The sequence below is a fragment of the Rhinolophus sinicus genome, linkage group LG02, assembly GCF_036562045.2.
Source record: "Rhinolophus sinicus isolate RSC01 linkage group LG02, ASM3656204v1, whole genome shotgun sequence".
NCBI classification, from domain to species: Eukaryota; Metazoa; Chordata; class Mammalia; order Chiroptera; family Rhinolophidae; genus Rhinolophus; species Rhinolophus sinicus.
In genome coordinates, this window is record NC_133752.1 from 57,778,061 (window position 1) to 57,799,570 (window position 21,510).

Here is a 21,510-nt window from a genome sequence, read left to right on the forward strand (position 1 = left end):
TTTTAAGAAATTGAGAAGTGAAAAAATATGTTTGATGTTGGAATATTTAAGGAAGCTCCATCTAGAGGTACAATCTGATCAAAGAGCACAGGCTTTGGAACTAATGGACCTGTGTCCCATTCAGAGCTTACTGTACAGAGTTTGGCTGTTCAATTTTAGATAAGTTCCTTGATGTCTCTGAGTTCTAGTTTTAATATGCAGAAAATGGGGATATACAATATTTATCTAATAGTCTGAGGTCAAATACAAAATTATATAAAATTTCTGACATAAGTCTCAATAAAAGATTGAGTTTTTATTACTGTTGTTATTTGTGCTCCACATTGTGGGGAATCTAAAGATGAGTAAGGCCTAACTCATCATGCCCTTGGAAATAAGACAGGAAAAGTCGAAAACCATATAACTTCACTCATATGTGGGCTATAAAACTGAAAGCAATAAATGACCAAGACAAACCAAAAACTCCTAGATACAGACAACAGTTTAGTGGTTACCAGAGGGTAATAGGGGGGAGGGGGGTGGTAGAACAGGATAAAGGGGGTCAAAATGTGGTGATGGAAAGAGAACTGACTTTGGGTGGTAAACACACAATGCAATATATAGATGATGTACTGTAGAAATGTACACTTGAAACCTATATAATTTTAGTAACACATGCCACCCCAATAAATTTAATAAAAATTAAGAAAAAAAATAATTTATATTCTAGTTGCAAAGATAAGACAGAACAATTACAATACAATTGAGGTTGTCATAAAAATGGTACACAATGCTTAGGGGAGGGAGTAAACACCTCTGTTATAAGAAAGCAAACAGACTTTCTGAGAGAGATAGCTTTTTAATAGACCTAGGACAATGGGTAGACAGGCAGATAGGGGAATGAAGCAAAGATTAAGTCATAAATGAAACAAAAAAAACAATAATCTAGGCTGACCATCTCTGTTTGATTTGAGTTTAGAAAACAATTTGTGTCGGAGATGCAACCAGGAGACACGAGCCAGGCGGTGGTGAGCTTTGAGTGTCTGTATGTGTTTAAACAGGCAGAAAGTTTCTGAAGTTGTTTTTACAAAGGAGAACCTTCTACTTTAAGAAGATGACTCTGCCAACTACCGAAAGACTAAGATTGAAAGGGAGGATGGGATTCAGTGAAGAGAGTTTTGCAATCATTAGGGAAGAGGTAATGAGAAGTTGAAGGTGATAAAAGGTAGATAGTTAACAGGTAAGAGTACAAAACCAAGCCAGAGTCCCTTCTGGCTCCCCTTCTCGCCTGGTTTCTCACTTGCAAGATATCAGACCGGAGTCCTTTTTCCTTACATTCACTTAAGTCAACTTTCTCAGACATAAATCACAGTTTTGGGGCACTAGTTCCACCTCTAGAATCGCTGATAACATATTGATGTATACCTTGAGTTGTTTTTACAGGAACAAGAAAACTGGTGACGCTTGCTGAGCACTGTCATGTAAACCCCAGACCAGCTGGTGCTGAGCCAGAACTCCTATTTCTTTGTAACCCCAGCTCCAATCAGTCAGAAGATACCCATGAGCTAATCACACATTGAAGATCTCTACCCTCCATTTCACCCTTTAAAAGCAATTGCCAATAAGAGGACGGAGAGTTGGGTTGGGACTTTGAGCATTTTCACTGCCAGTTCTCCTTTCATCATTGCCCATGAAATAAAGCTTTTTATCTGTTAATGCACCCCGTTACCAGCATAATTGGCTGTCTGCAGCAACTGGTAGACTAACCCTTCATGTGGTAACAAGAGTATGGAGTTTAGTTATGATGTTTTTCAGGTGCTGGTAGAATGTGGGAATGCCTGTCAGAAAGTGATAGTCTCTAACAAAATAACCTTCAATGTCTAAGTACACCAACTGTAAATATTATTTCAGTAAATCAGGGCAGAGGAATATAAAATCAAATTCTGTATCTAAAATTTGAGAAAGTTGCTCTTCCAGATGGCAGGAAGAAACACTGCATATTCAAATATCACATCGCTCAATTCAGTTGAAAACTCAACTATTATTTTCTCAAAGGCCTATAATGTTGAAAAGCTTTTAGCTTGAACTACTTAAATGAGTGGAAAAATTTGATAGTTCAGTTCGAAGCCCAGAAATTTATTTTTATTTGCCAAACTATTTGTTTTATAATTCCCAATTTTCCAGGGACTTATCTCACCGGAGAATAAAAGCTAGCATTTACAACTATTATCATGACATAATTGTAACAGCAGAATCCAGAGGGTTGCAATTCCCTTCATAACAGTAGCATTAATTTACTAACTCAGTAGGAGTGCTGCATTTAAATGTTGTGCTCAGTAGGGAATTTGGAATAACTGTTCTTGCTCTGTACAAACTTTATGGGAGTCTTATGATGATTTTTGAGCATCTCTGCTCAAAAGCACTTCAAATGAGAGCTGCCATTCTTCTGCCAACTGCTGCATTTTATAAAGATTTCCTTTTTATGTCAGAGATCCTATTAAAAAGGGAATTGAATTGGGGCTCTATATCACCTCTGAAAGAAACAGCTAGGGCATTAACTTCATTTGGGAAAATATTAAAAAGACAAGAATAACTCCTGTGGAACCACGCTATGATTTTACCAACTTTAACTGTACTCTTAAAAAAAAAAAAAAAAAAAAAAAAGAAAGAAAAAAGCTTTAAATACAAAGAAACATACTTTGCCTTTATTTGCTATTGTAGTTCTTATTTCTAAGAAAGCTTAGTACATTTCAAAAGCACAAACAGATAAATAATTCTTTAGTCTAAAATTTCAAATCCAAAAGTAAAGGGAGAACTGACAAAATGTAAATGTACTCTCATGCTAACTACTGCCCATTTATCACCATATGGAGGCTGTGTGTGTGTGTGTGTGTGTGTGTGTGTGTGTGTGTGTGTGTCTACAGACATAATACACATGCTTGACTCATACATAAACGGCTAAATTGGAAAAGGTCAGGCTTTGTAATCTGTTCCTAGAAAATGGATTTATCCAGGCAAACGTGTATATTAGTCACTGTACATATTTTAAATAACATAAGATTGGTTATGAACATAAGACCAGTTTGTGTACTTTGCTTTTTCCAGACAGCGCTTTCTATACATGTTTCCTTTGGAACATTCTTAGGAAGAATTGAAGTATAAAGCCATAGAAAGCAACAATATTTCAATATAACACATAAAATTAAAATCATCACACGAGCTCTTTTTAAATCTCATTGCTATTGGTAGCTCCTTCTAATTCTTCCATCACTAATTCCTGCTTGGGGTTTTTAGCACTTTTTCTACAGCAAATTTCCTCATGTGGGTTTTGAATTACAGGTTTCTGGGTTAACTGATGAGAGGTATTTATGACCACATTGTTTTTAGCTCTTAGGGTGTAGGCTTCCTTGGGCTTTGCTAGTTTTCGGCAGAGCTGGAGGTGAAAAGCATCTTCAAAACCACGGCGAAAATTCTCATTGAAGAAACCATAAATGATGGGGTTGATGCTGCTATTGCAAAAGGCCAGCCAGTGAGCGAAAGGGTAGATATAGATGTTAATGAGCTGCAGTTCACTTGGAGACAGGTCAGCATAGTCTGAGAGCATCATCAGAGTCCAGAGGGGTAGCCAGGAGAGAATGAAAAGCAGGGCCACGACCAGCAGCATCTTAATGACCTTCTGCTTTTTCTTGGATACCATTTGCAACTGCTCCTGGTTCTGCTTGCCTGTGTGGGGCACTGTCATCCTGAAGAGTGAAATTCCAATCCTTCCATACATGATGACAATGAAGGACAAGGGAGCCAGGTAGATACTGGCAAACAGCACAGTGGTGTAGATCTTTCTCATTTCCATACTGGGCCAATCTTCCCGGCACCAGTAGACTGGAATGGTTTTATTCTGGGAGTTGAGTATCACTCGGTAATATTTTTCTTCTTGTACATCTAACATTATCACAGATGGAGACATAATGGCAATGGCCAAGACCCAGATGATCACAATAATGACAAAGGCTGTCTTGATAGTGAGCTTTGGTTTAAAAGGGTAGATGACACACCGAAACCTGCAATCAAAGGCAAATATCAGTGAGGCACTGCCTCATAACTTACGACGGAGTTGTGAATGAAATGTATTTAAATAATTCCCATATGCCTCAAAAACATAGAAAGTTACCATTAGTAGTAGAAAGGCAAGTATTGACATTTTCTGTCATTGATATGAATTAAATTTTAATTCAAAGTATGACTAAGTAGAGTACATCTGACACTATTATTAATAAAAGTAATAGTGGCAACTAACGTATACTGAATATGAACATTTAATACTCTGTTCCAGACTCTTTTCCATTGATTTACATGGATTATCTCTTTAAGCTTACCATTAAAAAGTGTAAAAACAGGCTTACACAAGGTAAAAATCTTGCTCATAATAACACATGATTTTTTACACAGGTAGCTCGGCTCCAGAGCCCATATTCCTAGGCTCTTCTTCATGTCCTTCTGTGGTCCTCTCCCATGTTATTTGTGTGCCTGGCCATGTAACTTGCCTTGGCCAAACAAGCATAACAGAAACAGTAGCTTTTTATGTACTTGCATTCTGGGGCTTGTCTTTTGAAATGCTTCCTCTTGAAAGCCAGTTACCAGGTTGTAAACAAGCTTGAATTTGATGACAAGCCATGTAGAGAAAGACCCTGGAGGATGAGAGGCTGGTCATCGAGGATGTTCTAGCCCCAGTTAATTTCCAGGGTAATGCTACAAAACGGTAAACAAAAGAGACAGACGCACTCAACCAATCCACGGAATCATGGGAAATATTAAGCATTGTTTTACGCCACTAAGTGTTTGGTGGTTTCTGTCATAGCTATAAGAGTCTAAGTGTTAGCATTATGAATTCTGATTATGTGTGTTCCCAGTGGTCTGTATCCTCTGGTGAGTATGGAATTTCAACATCAGTATGTAGAGTCTCATTCATTTCACTGCTATTTTGTTATTGTGATTCTTGATGTCATTATTTTAATTATAAGATAATTATACCATTATGCAACTGTATAGCATTTTATAGTTTTCAAAGTATATTGTCACAAAGTATATTGTCACCTATTTAATCTTCTTTAACTTTTGTGATGACTCTATAAAACTGAAATGTTATGATAATTATTACTTTGCAGATCTGCAGGTAAGGAAACTTAGAGCTTTAAGTGTTCCAGCAGAAGCTCCAAATTAATTTATCTGACTTATCTTCATATAATGACTAGTGAGTTTATACCTTCACTGCTCTGTTGTCCTTTGAAACTTATACATCATTGTATGTATAAGATCTTCTGTCTTAATCTCCAAGTTTTCCTACAGTCTTCTAATCAGTGAATCCTCCCATTCACTCATTCTTAGATTATGAGTAACTTCATAGGTACAATTCTAGGTACTTTGCTCTTGCTTTTTTTCTAAACCAAATTTAATCATTCAACAAATATATGCATATGTATTCAGAAAGGCAAAGATGAACAAAATAGAAAATGCGCCCTGCCAGAAAATTGTCAATGGAAATATTATGTAATTATGCTAAAATCATGCTTGAGTTTGGACTTGGCCAGTGTATCAGTCAGGGTTTTCCAGGGAAACAGAACCAAAAGGATATATATTGAAAGATGTTTATTATAAGGAATTGGCTCATGCGATTATGGAGGTTGAGTAATCTCGAGATTTGCAGTTGGCAAAATGAAAACTCAAAACGGAGACTCAGGAGACTCAATGGTGTAGTTCCAGTTCAAGTCTGAAGGCCTGAGAACCAGGCGAGTCACCAGGTGGACTAGATGTAAGTTCTAGTCCGAAAGCCGCATGCTTGAGACCCCAGAAGAGCTGATGTTTCAGTTCAAGTCTGAAGGCAGGAAAAGACTAATGTCCCAGTTCAAAAGTGAGGCAGGAGGAGTTTTCTCTTACTTGCAGAAGGGTCAGCATTTTGTTCCATTCAGGTCTTCAACTGATTGAATAAGGGCCACCCACATTGGGGAGGGCAATCTTCTTTATTCTTTTGATTCAGTCTCATCAAAAACACCCTCACAGACACCCAACAATAATGTTTGACCAAATATCTGGGCCCCTCGTGACTCAGTCAAGTTCACACATAAAATTAATTCATCACAGCCAGTTAGGAAAAACAATCTCAGTATTCTATCTCAAACAACAATAGATAGTGGCCTGGCTCACGATTAGTTAGCACCCAGAACTAATGAGTCTTAAAGAGCAATAAATAGAAGTGAAAAAGAGAAGGAGGTTTCAAGGATAAATCTCAAGATTTTCACTTGAACTGAGTGAGGGGTCCAGACATGCACTGATTGGGGAACATGAGAAAAGGAGCTGATTTTTGGCTCTTTTTTTCTTTTTCTTTTGGAGGACTTATAGTGAAGATAAGTTCAGTTCCTGGCATGTTTAGTTTGAGGTGTTTGTTGTTGGATGTACAGATGAAGTTATCCAGTAGGTATTTTAAAAATAAGTATGGAATTCAGGAGAAAAACTTAGTCTGGAGAAATCGGTTTGGAAGTTTCTTTGTGGTTTGGCTTCTGCCAAGAGCTGACGAAGAAAGCACTTAAGTGCAAGTAGTTTAGATAGAGATGGAGGTGTGGTGACTTTAAAACATGTCCAAATTCTTTGACATTCCTTCCAAATTCTATTCCTGTATACTTGAATATGGGCTGTCCTTAATGACTCACTTCTAATAAATAGAATGCAGAAGTGATGTTGCATGACTTTCACCAGCGCTCTCTCTTAGGGTGGATGTTCAGAGCCTTGGACTGACATGTAAGAAGTCCAGCTACCTTGAAACTGCCATGCTATATAGCCCACGTGGGGAAACAAATAGAGATAGAGTGCCTGAGGAAACCCGGTTTCTTCAAGTTGTTGCCCAAGTCTTCCCAGCCTAGGCACCAATGAGAGACTGAAAGAGCCTTCAGCCCTGACCTTGGAGCACCTCCTCCACCTGATGCCATATGGAGCAGAGACAACCTATACTTGCTGAATCTTCCCGTATCACAAATTCAGGAGCATAATAAATAGTGTCGCTATTTTTAAGCCACTAAGTGGTTTCTTTTGGAAAATGACTTGTTATATAGCAATAGGTGACTGAAACTATAGAGAAGTGATGTATGGGTGGGAAGACAGGCAGTAACAGTGTGAATTAAACCATCAGTTACAGCAAGTGACCATAATTCCATCAGTTTTTAAAAAACCTGAAACATTACAGATACAGTTGAAATTCTTTTGGTAGATCTATGTAATCTCTGTCATCTTCCTCTTTCCACAGAAATCTTGAAGTTGTCATGTATCTCTCCTATCATGTTTTTTTATGCTTTTAGAGTAGTAGTCTGCATCGACAATATTTTAAATTTTATATTGGCACCATGTTATATGTTTCATTATGTAATTTCTTTTTTAAGTTTGTACACTTTTGAGATTTATGCATTTTGATATATGTTGACCTAGCTCATTAATTTTGACCATTGTATAATCATTCCTCAAATAAATATTTGATAAATCAAATAAATAAATAATTTATTTATTATTATAACTTCATTTACTTTTTTAAATGAAGAGCAATGTTTATTTCTAAATTTCTGTTCAGGAGGCATGCTAGAAACAGTGAAAAAGGAATTTAGGGACGTTTAATACTAAATGCAATGTGGACGTAAACGTGTTAATCTCAAGATTCAGATCAAAAATGAAAAGGAAATTATAGGTTTTTATTCACTGTAAAATCGCATGTATAATTATATAATTAAGGAATAAAATTTATTGTAAACCTTCATATTAAAATAATTTTGTAGTACAACTACTTACTAGTATAAAATTAGTACAAGTATTATTATAACAAATAAGTAGTATGCAAAAATATAGTATAATAGTAGTAACAGTATAATAAATTGGGAAATTTAATGTAAAAAGGTATCTTTGGCATATGGTAGTTAGCATATGTTTAAATTCTATTTTCTTTATAAACTAGATAAACAAGGTCTATGTGACAAACCAAATAAACTAGATCTATGTGATAAGTTCTGGAAAACAGATAAAAACATTATAAATAATGATGCAAATAATAAATCAATATTAAATATAGAATCTACCAAGTTTTTTGATGTCAACAATTCTACTACATATCATCTTTTGAAATCTGTGTGTGTGTGTGTGTGTGTGTGTGTGTGTGTGTGTGTGTGTGTATCTAGTTTCTTCACTTAAGGAGACATCTTTCAGGTTATTGTTCAGTTTCCTTCTCAAATATCTCTTAATTGCCATTGCCACTGCCTTAATAAATGCATGCATCCTCTCCCATCTGAGTTACAAAAGAGCCTAAATGTTCTGCCTGTCTCTAATCTTACATAATTCCAAATCATTTCTACCTATTTTTCCAAAATGAAAATTAGTCATCATTCCTGTTTAAAAGACTTCAATAGCTCCCTGTTGTCTTAAGGACAATGTTTAAACTTCTTAAAATGGAAGGAAGACGGGACCATAGAAAATCCACTTTTTGCCTTTTTCTACGGCCTAATGTGCCACTTCACCAGCCTCTGTTGCAGTTTAACTGCCTCTCCGCACATCTCTGGACAAGCGCTCTCCTATTTCAAATGTGAGGTAGATAGATAAGAGATGTCACTTCCCCTATTTCTTCCCAAGGTAAATTTCTGATCCCTCAAGATTTAGATAAGTCACCTCTTCTATAAACCCACCACTACCTGTACTGACAGGTAACTTGATCACTTTCTACCTACACAACTGGGCCCCTATTACACAGTATTATTTGTAAGTATTTGACTGTGAACTGAGACAGCACATTGTCTAATATGCTTTAGAGGCTACACAACCCAGTCTAGTACCGGGCACAGATTAACAATGTTTATAAATGAATGTATTAATAAATTTTATCTTAAAATATGGATAAAATTTCAGATATACTTCATCACATTTACATTTCCATCATTAGAAAATTCAAGATTCTAGTGTAAAAATAGTAAAATTATATTGCTATAAATTGCATGTTTCAATGCCCCGCTAATCCATATGTTAAAAACCTGACTCCCCAATGGGATGGTATATGGAGGTGGGACTTTTGGGAGGTAATTAGGTTGAGATAGGGACATGAGAGTGGAGTCCTAATGATGGGATCAGTGCACTTTTAAGAAAATAAAAGAGATGAGAGCTTGTGCTCTCTACCATGTGAGGATACAAGAAGAAGAGGGCCCTCTGCAAACCAGGAAGAGGTCTCTCAACAGGCACTGAATCTATTAAGATCCTGATCTTCGACTTCCCAGCCTTCAGAACTGTGAGAAATAAATGTCTGCTGCTTAAGCCATGATATCTATGGTTTCTCATTATAGCAGCTTGAATGAAGACATGTATTATCTTTAATTATTTAATTTTAAAATATGGACATTTAGGTTTCTTTTCTTATTCCTGAAGCTTTAGTGTGTGTATGTGTGTGTGTGCGTGTGTGTGTGTGTATGTCTATACGTATATATATGAGCACGTATGTGTTTAGATGTTACACAACCCAGCCTAGTACCAGGCACAGATTAACAATGTTTATAAATGAATGTATTAATGAATTTTATCTTAGAATATGGATTAAATTTCAGATACATTTCAGCACATTTACATTTCCACCATTGGAAAATTCAAGAATCTGGTGTGAAAATAGTAAATTATACTGCTGTGGTCTGCATGTTTGAGTGCCCCCAAAATCCTTATGTTGAAAATCTAACTTCCAGTGGGATGGTATAGGGAAGACCTTCATATACACAGGGGGTGCCAAAAAAAGCGTACACATTGTAAGAAAGGAAAACTGTATTAAAATTGTAATACTCAATATATACCAATAACAAAAGATGAATACAAGTCACGTTTGACTTCTGTAATTACAAGAGGTGCTCAAAGTGGTTACCATCAGCATCCAGACACTTCTGATTATGGCAAACTACTGCTTGAGCATCGTTGACCAAAATGTACACTTGTATACATTTTTTGGCACCTCAGGTATATAGATAAATATGGATATAGATGTAGATTTATAGATGTATCTTTCTCTTAAAGAGGTAGGTAGCATGGATACAAAAATTTTGGCAGATATTGCTCCAATTTAGTAGATTATACATTTTTCTCTGGTTAGGTGGATTAACTGAAGACATGCCCATTTCTTTCTGGATTTAGATTTTGGTGCTGACTTACCTATCCACTGCTATTGCAACCAAAGTAAAGACAGAAGACGCGACTGATATTCCTTGGACCAATCCACTGATTTTGCACATTGTGCTTCCAAACGGCCATCCTGGGGGGAAAAAAAGAGAGAAAAGGAAGTTAGTCTTTGAAAATGTTTTTTTTTTTCATTTCACTGAAAATATAAACAGAAAGGCATGAAATCAAGATTCATACAACTTTCCGAAATGATATTCAGGTAACAATCAATGTTTCCCATTATTTTCATTATTTCCAGAGCTCTGTTTTTCACTACACGAATAATAATAATAACAATAATAATAATAATAATAATATCAAAATTATATAGTAATTACAACATTCTAGGCACTATCATAAGTGCTTTGTGTCTATTAACATATCTAATCTCCACACTAGGCTTTTGAAGGCTTTATTATTCTCCTCATGTAATAGACTAGGTAACACACAGATATCACATGTCTTTCCCATAGCTAGTTAGCAGCATATTAAGGATTTGAATCCTAAAAGTATGGTTCCACAGTCCAGGCAACTAACCCTTATACAATAGTGCCCTTTAAATGAATAAAACAGGAAGAAAATCAGTATTTGAATTTGGAAAAGTACCTCATAAATTATGAGGAATCAGGAGTCACAAGTAGAATAAAGTTAATATTTATTTATATGTAATGTAATCAGACAAATTACCATAGAGGTACTTTGTTATGCAATGAATATTTGTGCTCACCCCCAATTTATATATTGCAGCCTTAATCCCCAATGTGATGGTAAATGGAGATGCAGCCTTTGGGAAATAATTAGGTTTAGATGAGGCCATGATTTGGTACCTGTACAATGGGTTTATAAAATGAGGAAGAGAAAGTTCTCTCTCTCTCTCTCTCTCTCTCTCCCACACACACACACATGAATGCACCAAGGAAAGGTCATGTGAACACACAGCAGGAGAGTGGCTATGTACAAACCAGGAAAAGTACCATCATCAAGAACTTGACCATGCTGGCACACTGATCTTGGACTTCTAGCCTCCAGAATGGTGAAAAAAAATCAATGTCTGCCATTTACGCACCCAGTCTGTGGTATTTTGACACTGCAGCATGAGCTAAGACATACTTTGAGAACAAAGAGCACTTGACATGAACAAAAATAGTCTATCTGAAGTCCTTCTTAACTGAACCTCACTTACCAGAATGATTATTAAAAAATTAGCAAAATTATTATAGCAGTTTGATATTCTAAGCACCCATCTATTATAGGAAAGTAACATTCTTCTCCCACTAGCAAATATTCTAGTTTTCCAAAAGATGAATGCTACCTATTTCTCAGATTTTTAAAAATTTATCTCTTAAAAAAAATTCTGTAATTTATTTTTTAAAATATTCTTACCTAACTAAAAATATTCCTAATAACCTAAGTAATCCAAATATATCTTTTAAAAAGAACACATTTTTACCACCCATCCAGACCATTTTGAAATAGGTGCTTAAATGACTCTACTGAATAAACCAAAAGAGAGCATGTCTTCCCTATCCTAAAATGCATTTGTTTGTTATAGTATTATTTTTCAACAAAAAAAATGCAAAAAAACATGTATAGCCATTGGTTGAAAACGGAAGAATAAGCACATGATTTATCTCATCTCCCTCACCAAACTCCACTGAAATGACAGTACTAGGACCAAAAAAAAAAAAAGCATAGAAATTGGGGTGCCAGATACTACTGACAATAAAGTTGGGAAAATAACACGATTGGCTGAATTATGTATAAACGCAATCAGATGGCTTTTCCCCAGGTGGGTAGAAGAAAGGAGGACACCCTCTAAGGAGGTGGAAGCACAGTGGCTCCAGATTCTTAGTCACAAGGTGCATGGGGAGTGGATGTCATCAAGAGGTAGAAGAATTAAATAAAAGTATACATTCTACATGCAATACCAATACCGCTGGCCCACTCAGTCTGGAATGCAACAGCCAGCCTTATATCCTTATGTCAAATCAGAGAATTTCTTACTCGGGAGTGATCTTCCCAAAAATAGTGACATGCAGATTGTAACAGTTGTGGATTTCCCAATGAATGGTCCAGACTAATGAAGCTGTTAGTGGTCCTAACCTCAATCCACAGGCATGCAGAGGTTCAAGGCAACCACACAGTGTCTCATTCTGAAACACAAGAGCTAAGTAGCAGTTGACACCAGGAAAACCTCAAATATGAAAGAAGAGTCTAAAACAAACAGGAAGACAGAAATTTCTGAGAAAACCAATATGAATCTGGTAGATGATCAATGAAAAAGCAAATAAAAATTATTAATAATAACCTCTGACAATTAAGTTCATGAATTCATCCTAGAAAAAGTGCTACATACCTCATTGCTGAATATCAATCATACAGTCACCTTCGAAGTACTCCCTTTGGGAAGATATGCACTGATGTCAGCGCCTAGTCCACCCTTCAAAGAAATTTTGGAACTCTGCTGGAATGGCCATCAGAGTGGTCGTTGTATTACCCTTGATGTCCTGAATGTCATCAAAATGTCTTCCTTTCAATATTTCCTTTATCTTCAGGTAAAGAAAGAAGTCACTGGGGACCAGATCAGGTAAATAGGGAGGATGTTCCAATACGGTTATTTGTTTACTGGCTAAACATTCCCTCACAGCAGTGCTGTGTGAGCTGGTGCATTGTTGTGATGCAAGAGCCATGAATTGTTGGAGAAAGGTTCAGGTAGTCTAACTTTTTCATGCAACCTTTTCAGCACTTCCAAATAGTACATTTGATTAACTGTTTGTCCTGTTGGTACAAATGCATAACGAATAATCCCTGTGATATCAAAACAGGTTAGCAACATCATTGCAACACTTTCAGAAATTGTCACACCTTCATATAACACATTTTATGCATGAAACATGTGCATAATAGTATAAGGAAAATACAGAATATAAAAATAGCTCAAAGAATGTAACGTACAATAATAGAAATTAACTCATCATAAAGTCTGGAAAAGAAAGTTAAGAAAATCTTTGAAAGTATAATAAGAAACAGAAAAATGAAAGAAACAAGATGAAAAAAGGGGGGTGAAGGCAACTCAAAATCTCCAATATCTGATTAATGTGAGTTGAAGAAAGGAAAACAGAAACAAACTCTGTAAGAAAATTCCCCAGGATTACAGGGCATTCATATTTTTATGAAAAGCACCTAGCAAGTGAAAATAAAAACACACTTGAAGGCATAACTGCCTGAAATTTAGAACATGGGATAAATAGAAGCCCTAAGAGCTTAAGACAAAAGTAGAAATTTTGTCTTAAGACAAAATAGAAATCAGGAGTAAAAGAAGCAAGAGTCAAATGACATTAGATTTTTCAGCGGTAATACCTGGCTTCTCAGTAGTAATAATAGAGTAATCTCTTCAAATACTTTGAGGGGAAAAAAATGTCTAGCCTAGAATACTTTATACAGCTAACTAATCAAGTGTGAGAGCGGAATAAAGATATTTGCAGACCTACAAGACCTCAAACATTTTCATATCAATGCACTTTCACTGGAAATTAACAGAGAAATAAACTGAGAAAAAAGAAATGGCATCCAGAAAACAGGGAATTGAGAGAGGTGAAGAGATTGTTAGGGTCTCAGTGAAGTGACATCCCAGAGTAGTAGCTGAGCTCCCTGCCTGGAGAGCACTGTGTCTGGATGGGAAGAGGACTACTGAGAGCACTCTCCAGGAATAATATGCAATTTACAGGTTATTTGTTATGTTTGAAGGTATTGACAAGAAATCAACACTACTGGTAGACAATATGAGGATACATTACTGATAGGTACACAGACAAAACTAAGCAAATCAAAATACGATGCCCTTATTAAATCCAAGAAAACAAAACCAAAAAAAACATTTTATAAAAGAAAAATTGCTATCATAGCACTCTATTTGGCTCAGCAGGGATAAGATACATGTAATAATAGAATGTATGAGATCTGACAATTAAGTTCGCGAACTTGTTGCAATGATCTTGCTAACATTTTTTTGCTATCAGAGAGATAATTCATTATGAATTTATACCAACTGGACAAACAGTCAACCAAGTTTACTATTTGAAAGTGCTAAAAAGGTTGCGTGAAAAAGTTAGACTACTTGAACCTTTCTCCAACAATTCATGGCTCTTGCATCAAGACAATGTACCAGCTCACACAGCACTGTCTGTGAGGGAGTTTTTAGCCAGTAAACAAATAACCATATTGGAACACCCTCCCCACTCACCTGATCTGGCCCCCAATGACTTCTTTCTTTACCTGAAAATAAAAGAAATATTGAAAGGAAGACATTTTGATGACATTCAGGACATCAAGGGTAATACGACGACAGCTCTGATGGCCATTCCAGCAAAGAGTTCCAAAATTGCTTTGAAGGGTGGACTAGGTGCTGGCATCAGTGCATAGCTTCCCAAGGGGAGTACTTCGAAAGTGACTGTAGTGATTGATATTCAGCAATGAGGTATGTAGCACTTTTTCTAGAATGAGTTCCCAAACTTAATTGTCTGGCCTCGTATACTCTGAATTTTGATTTAACCAAAAATTATATCATTATATCGAGAGAATAGAGGAGGTAGAGATTGTGAACATATATGTGTGTGAATGTGTATTTGTGGTTCTGTATAAATGTGTGTGATTGCATTTATACAGAATTTCAGCCACTCCTGTTGTTTTCTCAACTTCACATTCAATAGTATCTGACATTCAGTTTCTATGGATTTGCGTTCTCTTGTCCTAATGCTGTTGTTTCAGTGGAGTGTGGTGAGGAACACTACCTCCTGTGGTAAAAGAGGATTATGAAAACTAAATTACATCTCTACAGTTCAAAAGTAATACATTATAATGAAAATATGTTACTTAGAAATATGATAGTGATTACCAAAAAAAGGTAAAGAATGCTGAACATGGCTGCCTCCTGAGAATGGGAAGCAGAGATAATAAAGAGTAATATATATGAAAATGTTTTAAATGATAATTTAATTATAAATATTTACATGGGAACTATTGAGAACACTTCTTATTCGTGAAACAGGTTTCTTGAGAATGATAATGATGATTTTTCTCAATTCTTTCACTTTCTTTTTTACCTAGCACAGTATTTTGAAAATGTACATCCTCAATAAATATTGTTTTTTTAATGATAAACATAACAAAGACACAGACGCTTTGAGTACATGGTGATAGAATAGGCATTTTAAACTCTCCCTGGCTCTCACTCCAGACAAAGGAAGGAAACAGGTAAATTTTATAGAGAAACCTCTTATTCTTCTGTAAATTGATGTTGAGCGCTGTAAAAGATAAGAATGATTGCATGGCTCATGCTGCTGTAAATATTTTTGGTATGTTGTTATTGTTTTATTTTTTTTTTGTTATAGATTTGGAATATGAATATTTGAGTACTATTCATTAACGCAAAAAATATTTTTTAAGCAGGTCCTATGTAACAAAACTACAGGGAGCTGGAGACACACTGTTCTTGCAGTTTCAAAGTACACAATGTAGTGCAAAAGAAGTAGTAATATGGGCCCAAAAGTACTCTATGACTAGTACTCAAAAGTTACTCATCATTACTTATTGTTGCATATGTGAGTTACCACTGATGAAACTACCACTTTTTAAGAAATCATTGGGACTGCTGCTCCATCTTCCATCAAAAACTGTTAGAAATCTCCCCAGTTAACTACAACAGGGCCTAAATATCTATTTATGTTAGATTGAAAACACTGCATCAATTGAAACCAAACTTCCTAGTTCTTTGAACTTTACAATCCGTAATATCTTCAGTAATATTTCTACCATATTATGTGTGTTCTGAACTGCACTAAGCAAATTCATAGTCTTTGGAAATACAGATCCCCTTCACTGATGACCTTCAGTGAACACTATAAAAATAACAGCATCCACCCCTCATCTCTGTCACTGCTTTATTTTTCTCCATAACTCTTTTCATTCTCTGACCTCTTATATACAGAGGGTGCCAAAAAAATGTATACACATTTTAAGAAAGGAAAAAACTATTAAAATTGTAATATTCAATATATATCAATAACAAAAGATGAATACAAGTCACGCTTGACTTCTTCAATTACAAGAGGTGTTCAAAGTGGTTACCATCAGTGTCCAGACACTTCTGATCATGGCAAACTACTGCATGAGCAACATTGACCAAAGTGTCCACTTATATATATATATATATATTTTTTTTTTTTGGCACCCCCAGTATTAGTTTATAGTCTTTCTCCTCCTTTAGACTATAGACCTCATGAGGACAGGTACCTGGAGCAGGTCTTTAAACTCCATAAAAATTTGTAAGGGGGGCGGGGGGTGGGGGGTGGGAGATGAGGGTAAGGGGGATCGAATATATGGTGATGGAAGGAGAACTGACTCTGGGTGATGAACACACAATGGGATTTATAGATGATGTAATACAGAATTGTACACCTGAAATCTATGTAATTTTACTAACAATTGTCACCCCAATAAATTTAATCTTAAAAAAAAAATTAAAAAAAAAAAAATTTGTGAATGAATGGATGACCCTGCCGTGACTACAGGGAGATGGGACATGTTCTCATATTATCTTTGCACTGCACACAAGTCAACATACCTGCTATAATGTTGTCTAGCAGTGTGATAGGCATACAGAATATGCCAACTAGTAAATCACTTATTGCCAGGTTCAAGATGAAGAGATTAGTGACTGTGTGCATATGTTTGTTCCTCATCACAATAAAGCAAACCACTGTATTTCCCACCATGCACAGGAAGAAGATCAGAAAGTAGGAAATAATGAAGATTGCCGCCACTTGAGCCTGGTGAAGATAGTAGTTTACATAGGTAATATTGATATCTGAGTACAGATAATGCTTTGTGTCATTGACACTCCAACTGTGATGCCAGTTTTCTGAAGAATTTGAGTTCCAATTCTCATTCATTATGGACCTGAACAAAGGAGAGGCAGAGAAGAAAAAGCATAATTAGAAACCAGTAGAATGTCAATTCTATGCCTGAGTTTAAGAGAGATACTTTTAAAAAGCTATATAATTTTGATGGGCCTTCTATAATAATCCATAAGCTTTGCATGGAAGTGAGCTATAAATAAAACATTCAAATTACTAGGATTATTAAACAAGAGTATTTGAAAGTTCCACTTTGTCCCATAAGTAACACTTATTCTATTTTATTTCAATATACTCTGTACTTCACTTCTTTATAATACCTTCTATCACTTTGCAAAGTTTCAAGAGAAAGTTTAGAAGGGAAACCTTCCAAAACTCCCCTCCTTATGACTCCAGATAACATAACCTGCCAAAACCTACCTGTTCCTTAAAGGCTAACTCACATGTCTCTAGCTTTCCTGATAATTTGAACAAGATGAGGTGTCTACTTCTTCAAAACTCCCATTGAAATAAGCTTCTTGAATTTTCCTTATTCTGCTTTGACTCAGTTAATTGAATATTTTTTTTATACACTTCTGTGTGGAAACATAGACACCATACTGTGAATTTCTTAAAATAGGTCTAGACTACTTGTCTTGGTTTCACTGAGCATAATTCCATTCACGTAGTATATATGCATTCAATAAATATTTTTATTTAAAATCTTTGTATCTTAACATAGACATTTCAACACACTCTGTATGTCAGAGGTTCCCAACACTGTCAGGTTTGATGACTTACTAGGACTTACTAGGACACCAAGCTACCAGGACACATTGAAAGCTAAACGTTTGTGATAGCAAAAGGCTACAAACCAAAATCAGCAAATAAAAGGCACACAAAGTAAAATCTGCAGGAAACCAGGCACGAGTGCTTTCAAAAATCCTCTCAGTGGAGTCATGCAGGACGTGCTTAATTCTTCCAGCAATGACTTTGACAACATATGTGAAGTGTTGTCCACCAGGGAAGCTGATTAGAGAGTCAATGCTCAAGGTTTTTAATTAGAGAGTGGTCACGTGGGCACCTTCTTCCTAGCATGTATCAGAATTCCAGATGGAAAGTAGGGGGTTGGCATGTTATGTTGTTTGTATACACAGATTAGACAAGGTGAGTCACTCTTGTCATGTAAAGAAACTTTGTATCAACATAGGGGACTGTTTATGATTTAGTTTCTCTGGTTTCCTTTTCTGGCTGCCTCACAAATAAACCCTTTTCTCTGTGAAAAACCTCTTGCCTCAGATTTTGGCTTCCCTGTGTACAACCAGCATTGAGCCCACAGACCCGGTTTGGTAACATTACTTTTGTGGGCAGTTTCCTGGGCACTTCAGGGACACTAATCTATTGCTGTGGGGTTCTCATCTACTTCTCTTCATATGAGGAAATTCATCTCTGCTGGCTCTTTCGTCAGCCTGGAAACTAACCAAGGGCCAACGTTGCAAGCAGGCTTTTCAGGACTGCTTAACTCTTTTCTTCATACCTTGCAAATTGGTTGCGCAAAAAATGATATGTGGGCTTTAATGAAAATGAATTTGATGAGCTCCCATATTCCAACAAAAGAACCACACTGATGCCGATGGACAGCCGGAAAGGAATTTCTTCTAACCTTTGTACACAAACCCAGTCCTTGTGGACAGTATTGAGAAGCGAGGGGTGCCTAATAATTTGCACTTGGCCTGGCACCTTAATCTAACCCAATCAGAAGTTAACAAAACAATGTCTTATAAGATTTACTATCTCACTCCCTCCCTCTTAAAAGCTTTTCCCTCACCCATATCGGGGAGACCGATTTGAGCCTTATCTCTGGTCTCCTTGTCTGGCTGCCTCACAAATAAACCCTTTTCTCTGTGAAAAACTTCTTGCCTCAGACTCAGCTTCCCTGTGTATGACGGGCAATGAGCCCACAGACCCGTTTCAGTAACATTATTTTTGTGGGCACATTCCTGGGCTCTTCAGACTCACTAAACTATTGCTGTAGATCTCTCATCTACTTCTCTTCATGTGAGGAAATTCATCTCTGGCTGCTCCTGGCTCTTTCCTCAGCCTTAAGAACTCCTACAGTTCACTCTGCTGTAGAGCCTCAGTTAACCCTCACTCAAATGAGTCAATCATCCCTGGCCCACAGTTCACACTCATGCATCTTCTGTCTGAAAAGACTCTAGGAGTGTAAGTTGGCAAATGCCACCAACTCTCTGTTGCTTCACTATCAGTGAAACAAATCATCCAGCCAGGTCTGGGCACTTTAGATGTCTTGAGTGTAAGGCAGACACAAGTCCACTATATTCTCCAAAATGTTAGGTACATATATTAAACTCTCTGCATGTCTCCTTTAGTTCCTTTTCTAAGCGTGAGTTGAGGGGCAAGCACTCCCACACTCCAAGACCCTTCCCTCTCAATCCTCTTCTAATTTCTAATTCAGGGCCTTTTAATTTCCTCAGCCTTATGATAAATGTTCCTTGCTACCCTTCTTTACAAGTCTGCATGGTGGTCCTACAAAATTGTCTTGGGGTTTTCTGAAAATAAAACCAAATTAGTTCAAATCTAACATTCTATTACATAATTATCAGAAGGGAAACCCCAAAGGCCTGAGGATTTGGGAATATCCTAGCAAGTGAATCTTATGTTATTCAAAAGTTTCAAAATTAGAATTGTACTAAAAAAAGTTTATATTCTTCTTGTCAATTCAGAATACATTGTAAGGACTTCTTGTAAATGGTGGAGTAAGCAAATGTTGTACACGTCTCTTCCTACAACCATATCAAAATTACAACTAAATTATAGAACCACCATCATTGAAAATCATATGAAGACTAGCTGAACAAAAGTCCTATAACTAAGGATACAAAGAAGAAGCCACCATGAGACAGGCAGGAAGGCTAGAGATGTGGTACAAGCAAGTCCCATATCCACAATGTGGCAATTAAAAATCAGGAGGGATATCTTAACTGCAGAGCTCCCCTGAGGATTGAAAGGTCTCAGTCCTAAATTAGGATCTCAAGGCCAACTCATCAGTGCTGGGAAGAGGCGTCCCCATATCATCTGGCTGTAAAAACCAGTAGGGATTGCATCCGTATGAGATGGAGTGCTGCTGGAGTCCCAGGCATTCCTCTTGAGGGGCCCCAGCATGAACTCATTCACTCACAAATTCACTGGCTCGAAAATTCACTCACTCTGCATTCCAATGCAGGGTCAGCAGCTCTAAAAGCACCTAGGACATACAGGGAGGAACTGGACTGAATAGCTTCAGGGTGAGAGCTGGAGGGGCAATTCCTTCTAGGGATGGAAGTGCTGGCAGGTGCCATTGCTGCTTTGTTGAGCTTTTCTCCAACCCAGCCAGTAGGCATAGGCAGGCACAAATCAGAGCTCTCCGTTAACCTGGTTAACACCGTTTGCCCAGCTGTGATGATTCCCTGAGACTCCACCCCACCCAACTCCTATGCCTAGCCCAAGAGGCTTCAGAAGCTTTTCCACACAAGTGGACATCCTCAGCTCATGCTGTGGACTTTCCTAAAATATATCAAAGGTCCACAAAACCCAAACAAGCAGTGGCTAGCCTCAGTGTGTCCTGTGCCTCTTTCTAAGCAACTCACAGCCAAGCAAAAGTGCAACTGGTATCAACTTGCAGTGTAACTCCCTAAGGTGGACCAAACTAAATCTGGCATAAGCTACATCCAGTGTTGGTTTGCAACATAACTTCAATTAAGCAACCACAAGCCTGGCACAAGTCGTGGCTGGCTTCAGCTCGCATCGTGCTGTCCACCAAAGTATCCCAAGCCTGGCACTAGTGACAGCTGGCCTCGGTTCACAGCATAGCCTGCCCTGAGTGCCTCCAAGCCCAGCACAAGTGGCAATCAGCCACAGAGAATTTTGTAGCTCTCACCTGGCAGACTCAAGCCAGGCACAAATGGCAGCTGACATTGTTCTGCACTGGAGCCCCTCCTAAGAGGTTCCAGAACCAACACACTTGGTGGGTGGCTTCAGTCCACACCAGAACACCACCCAACCAGCTGCACAAATGACACCCTGATGGGCAGACTCAGCTGGCACCACAACCCTATTAAAGTGACTCCTGCTCCATAGGGTCAGCTCCCACATAACAACTCGTCCACTGCAGTCAAGGTTAGCTCTCACAGCCAGCCAGATTGAAGGTCAATCCCACCCACTGATGTGCCAACAGCAATCAAAGGTCAACTACAGTATCAGGGCACACACGATACATACAAGGGACAACCCTGGAGCATCTTGCTCAGGTAAACAGGGAGACTGTGCCACTGGATCTCACAGGACACCTATTACATAAGGCCACTCTGTGAAGACTGGAAGATGTACCAGATCTACCTAACACATAGAAACAAACACAGGATGTCCACCA

General features: G+C 37.4%; 1 protein-coding gene across 1 annotated transcript in view; it reads right to left on the minus strand.

Moving 5' to 3' along the window:
• Positions 1 to 2,644: 2,644 nt before the first annotated feature.
• NPFFR2 (neuropeptide FF receptor 2) overlaps positions 2,645 to 21,510 on the minus strand; it is a 56,128-nt gene continuing 37,262 nt past the window's right edge. Inside the window, exons 2-4 of the mRNA XM_074324474.1 lie at positions 16,811 to 17,145; positions 10,183 to 10,282; positions 2,645 to 4,037 (exon numbers count right to left, since the gene is read on the minus strand). Coding sequence (XP_074180575.1) covers positions 3,206 to 4,037; positions 10,183 to 10,282; positions 16,811 to 17,138 — 1,260 coding nt within the window. The 5' untranslated portion in view covers positions 17,139 to 17,145 and the 3' untranslated portion in view covers positions 2,645 to 3,205. The remainder of the gene's footprint in view (positions 4,038 to 10,182; positions 10,283 to 16,810; positions 17,146 to 21,510) is intronic.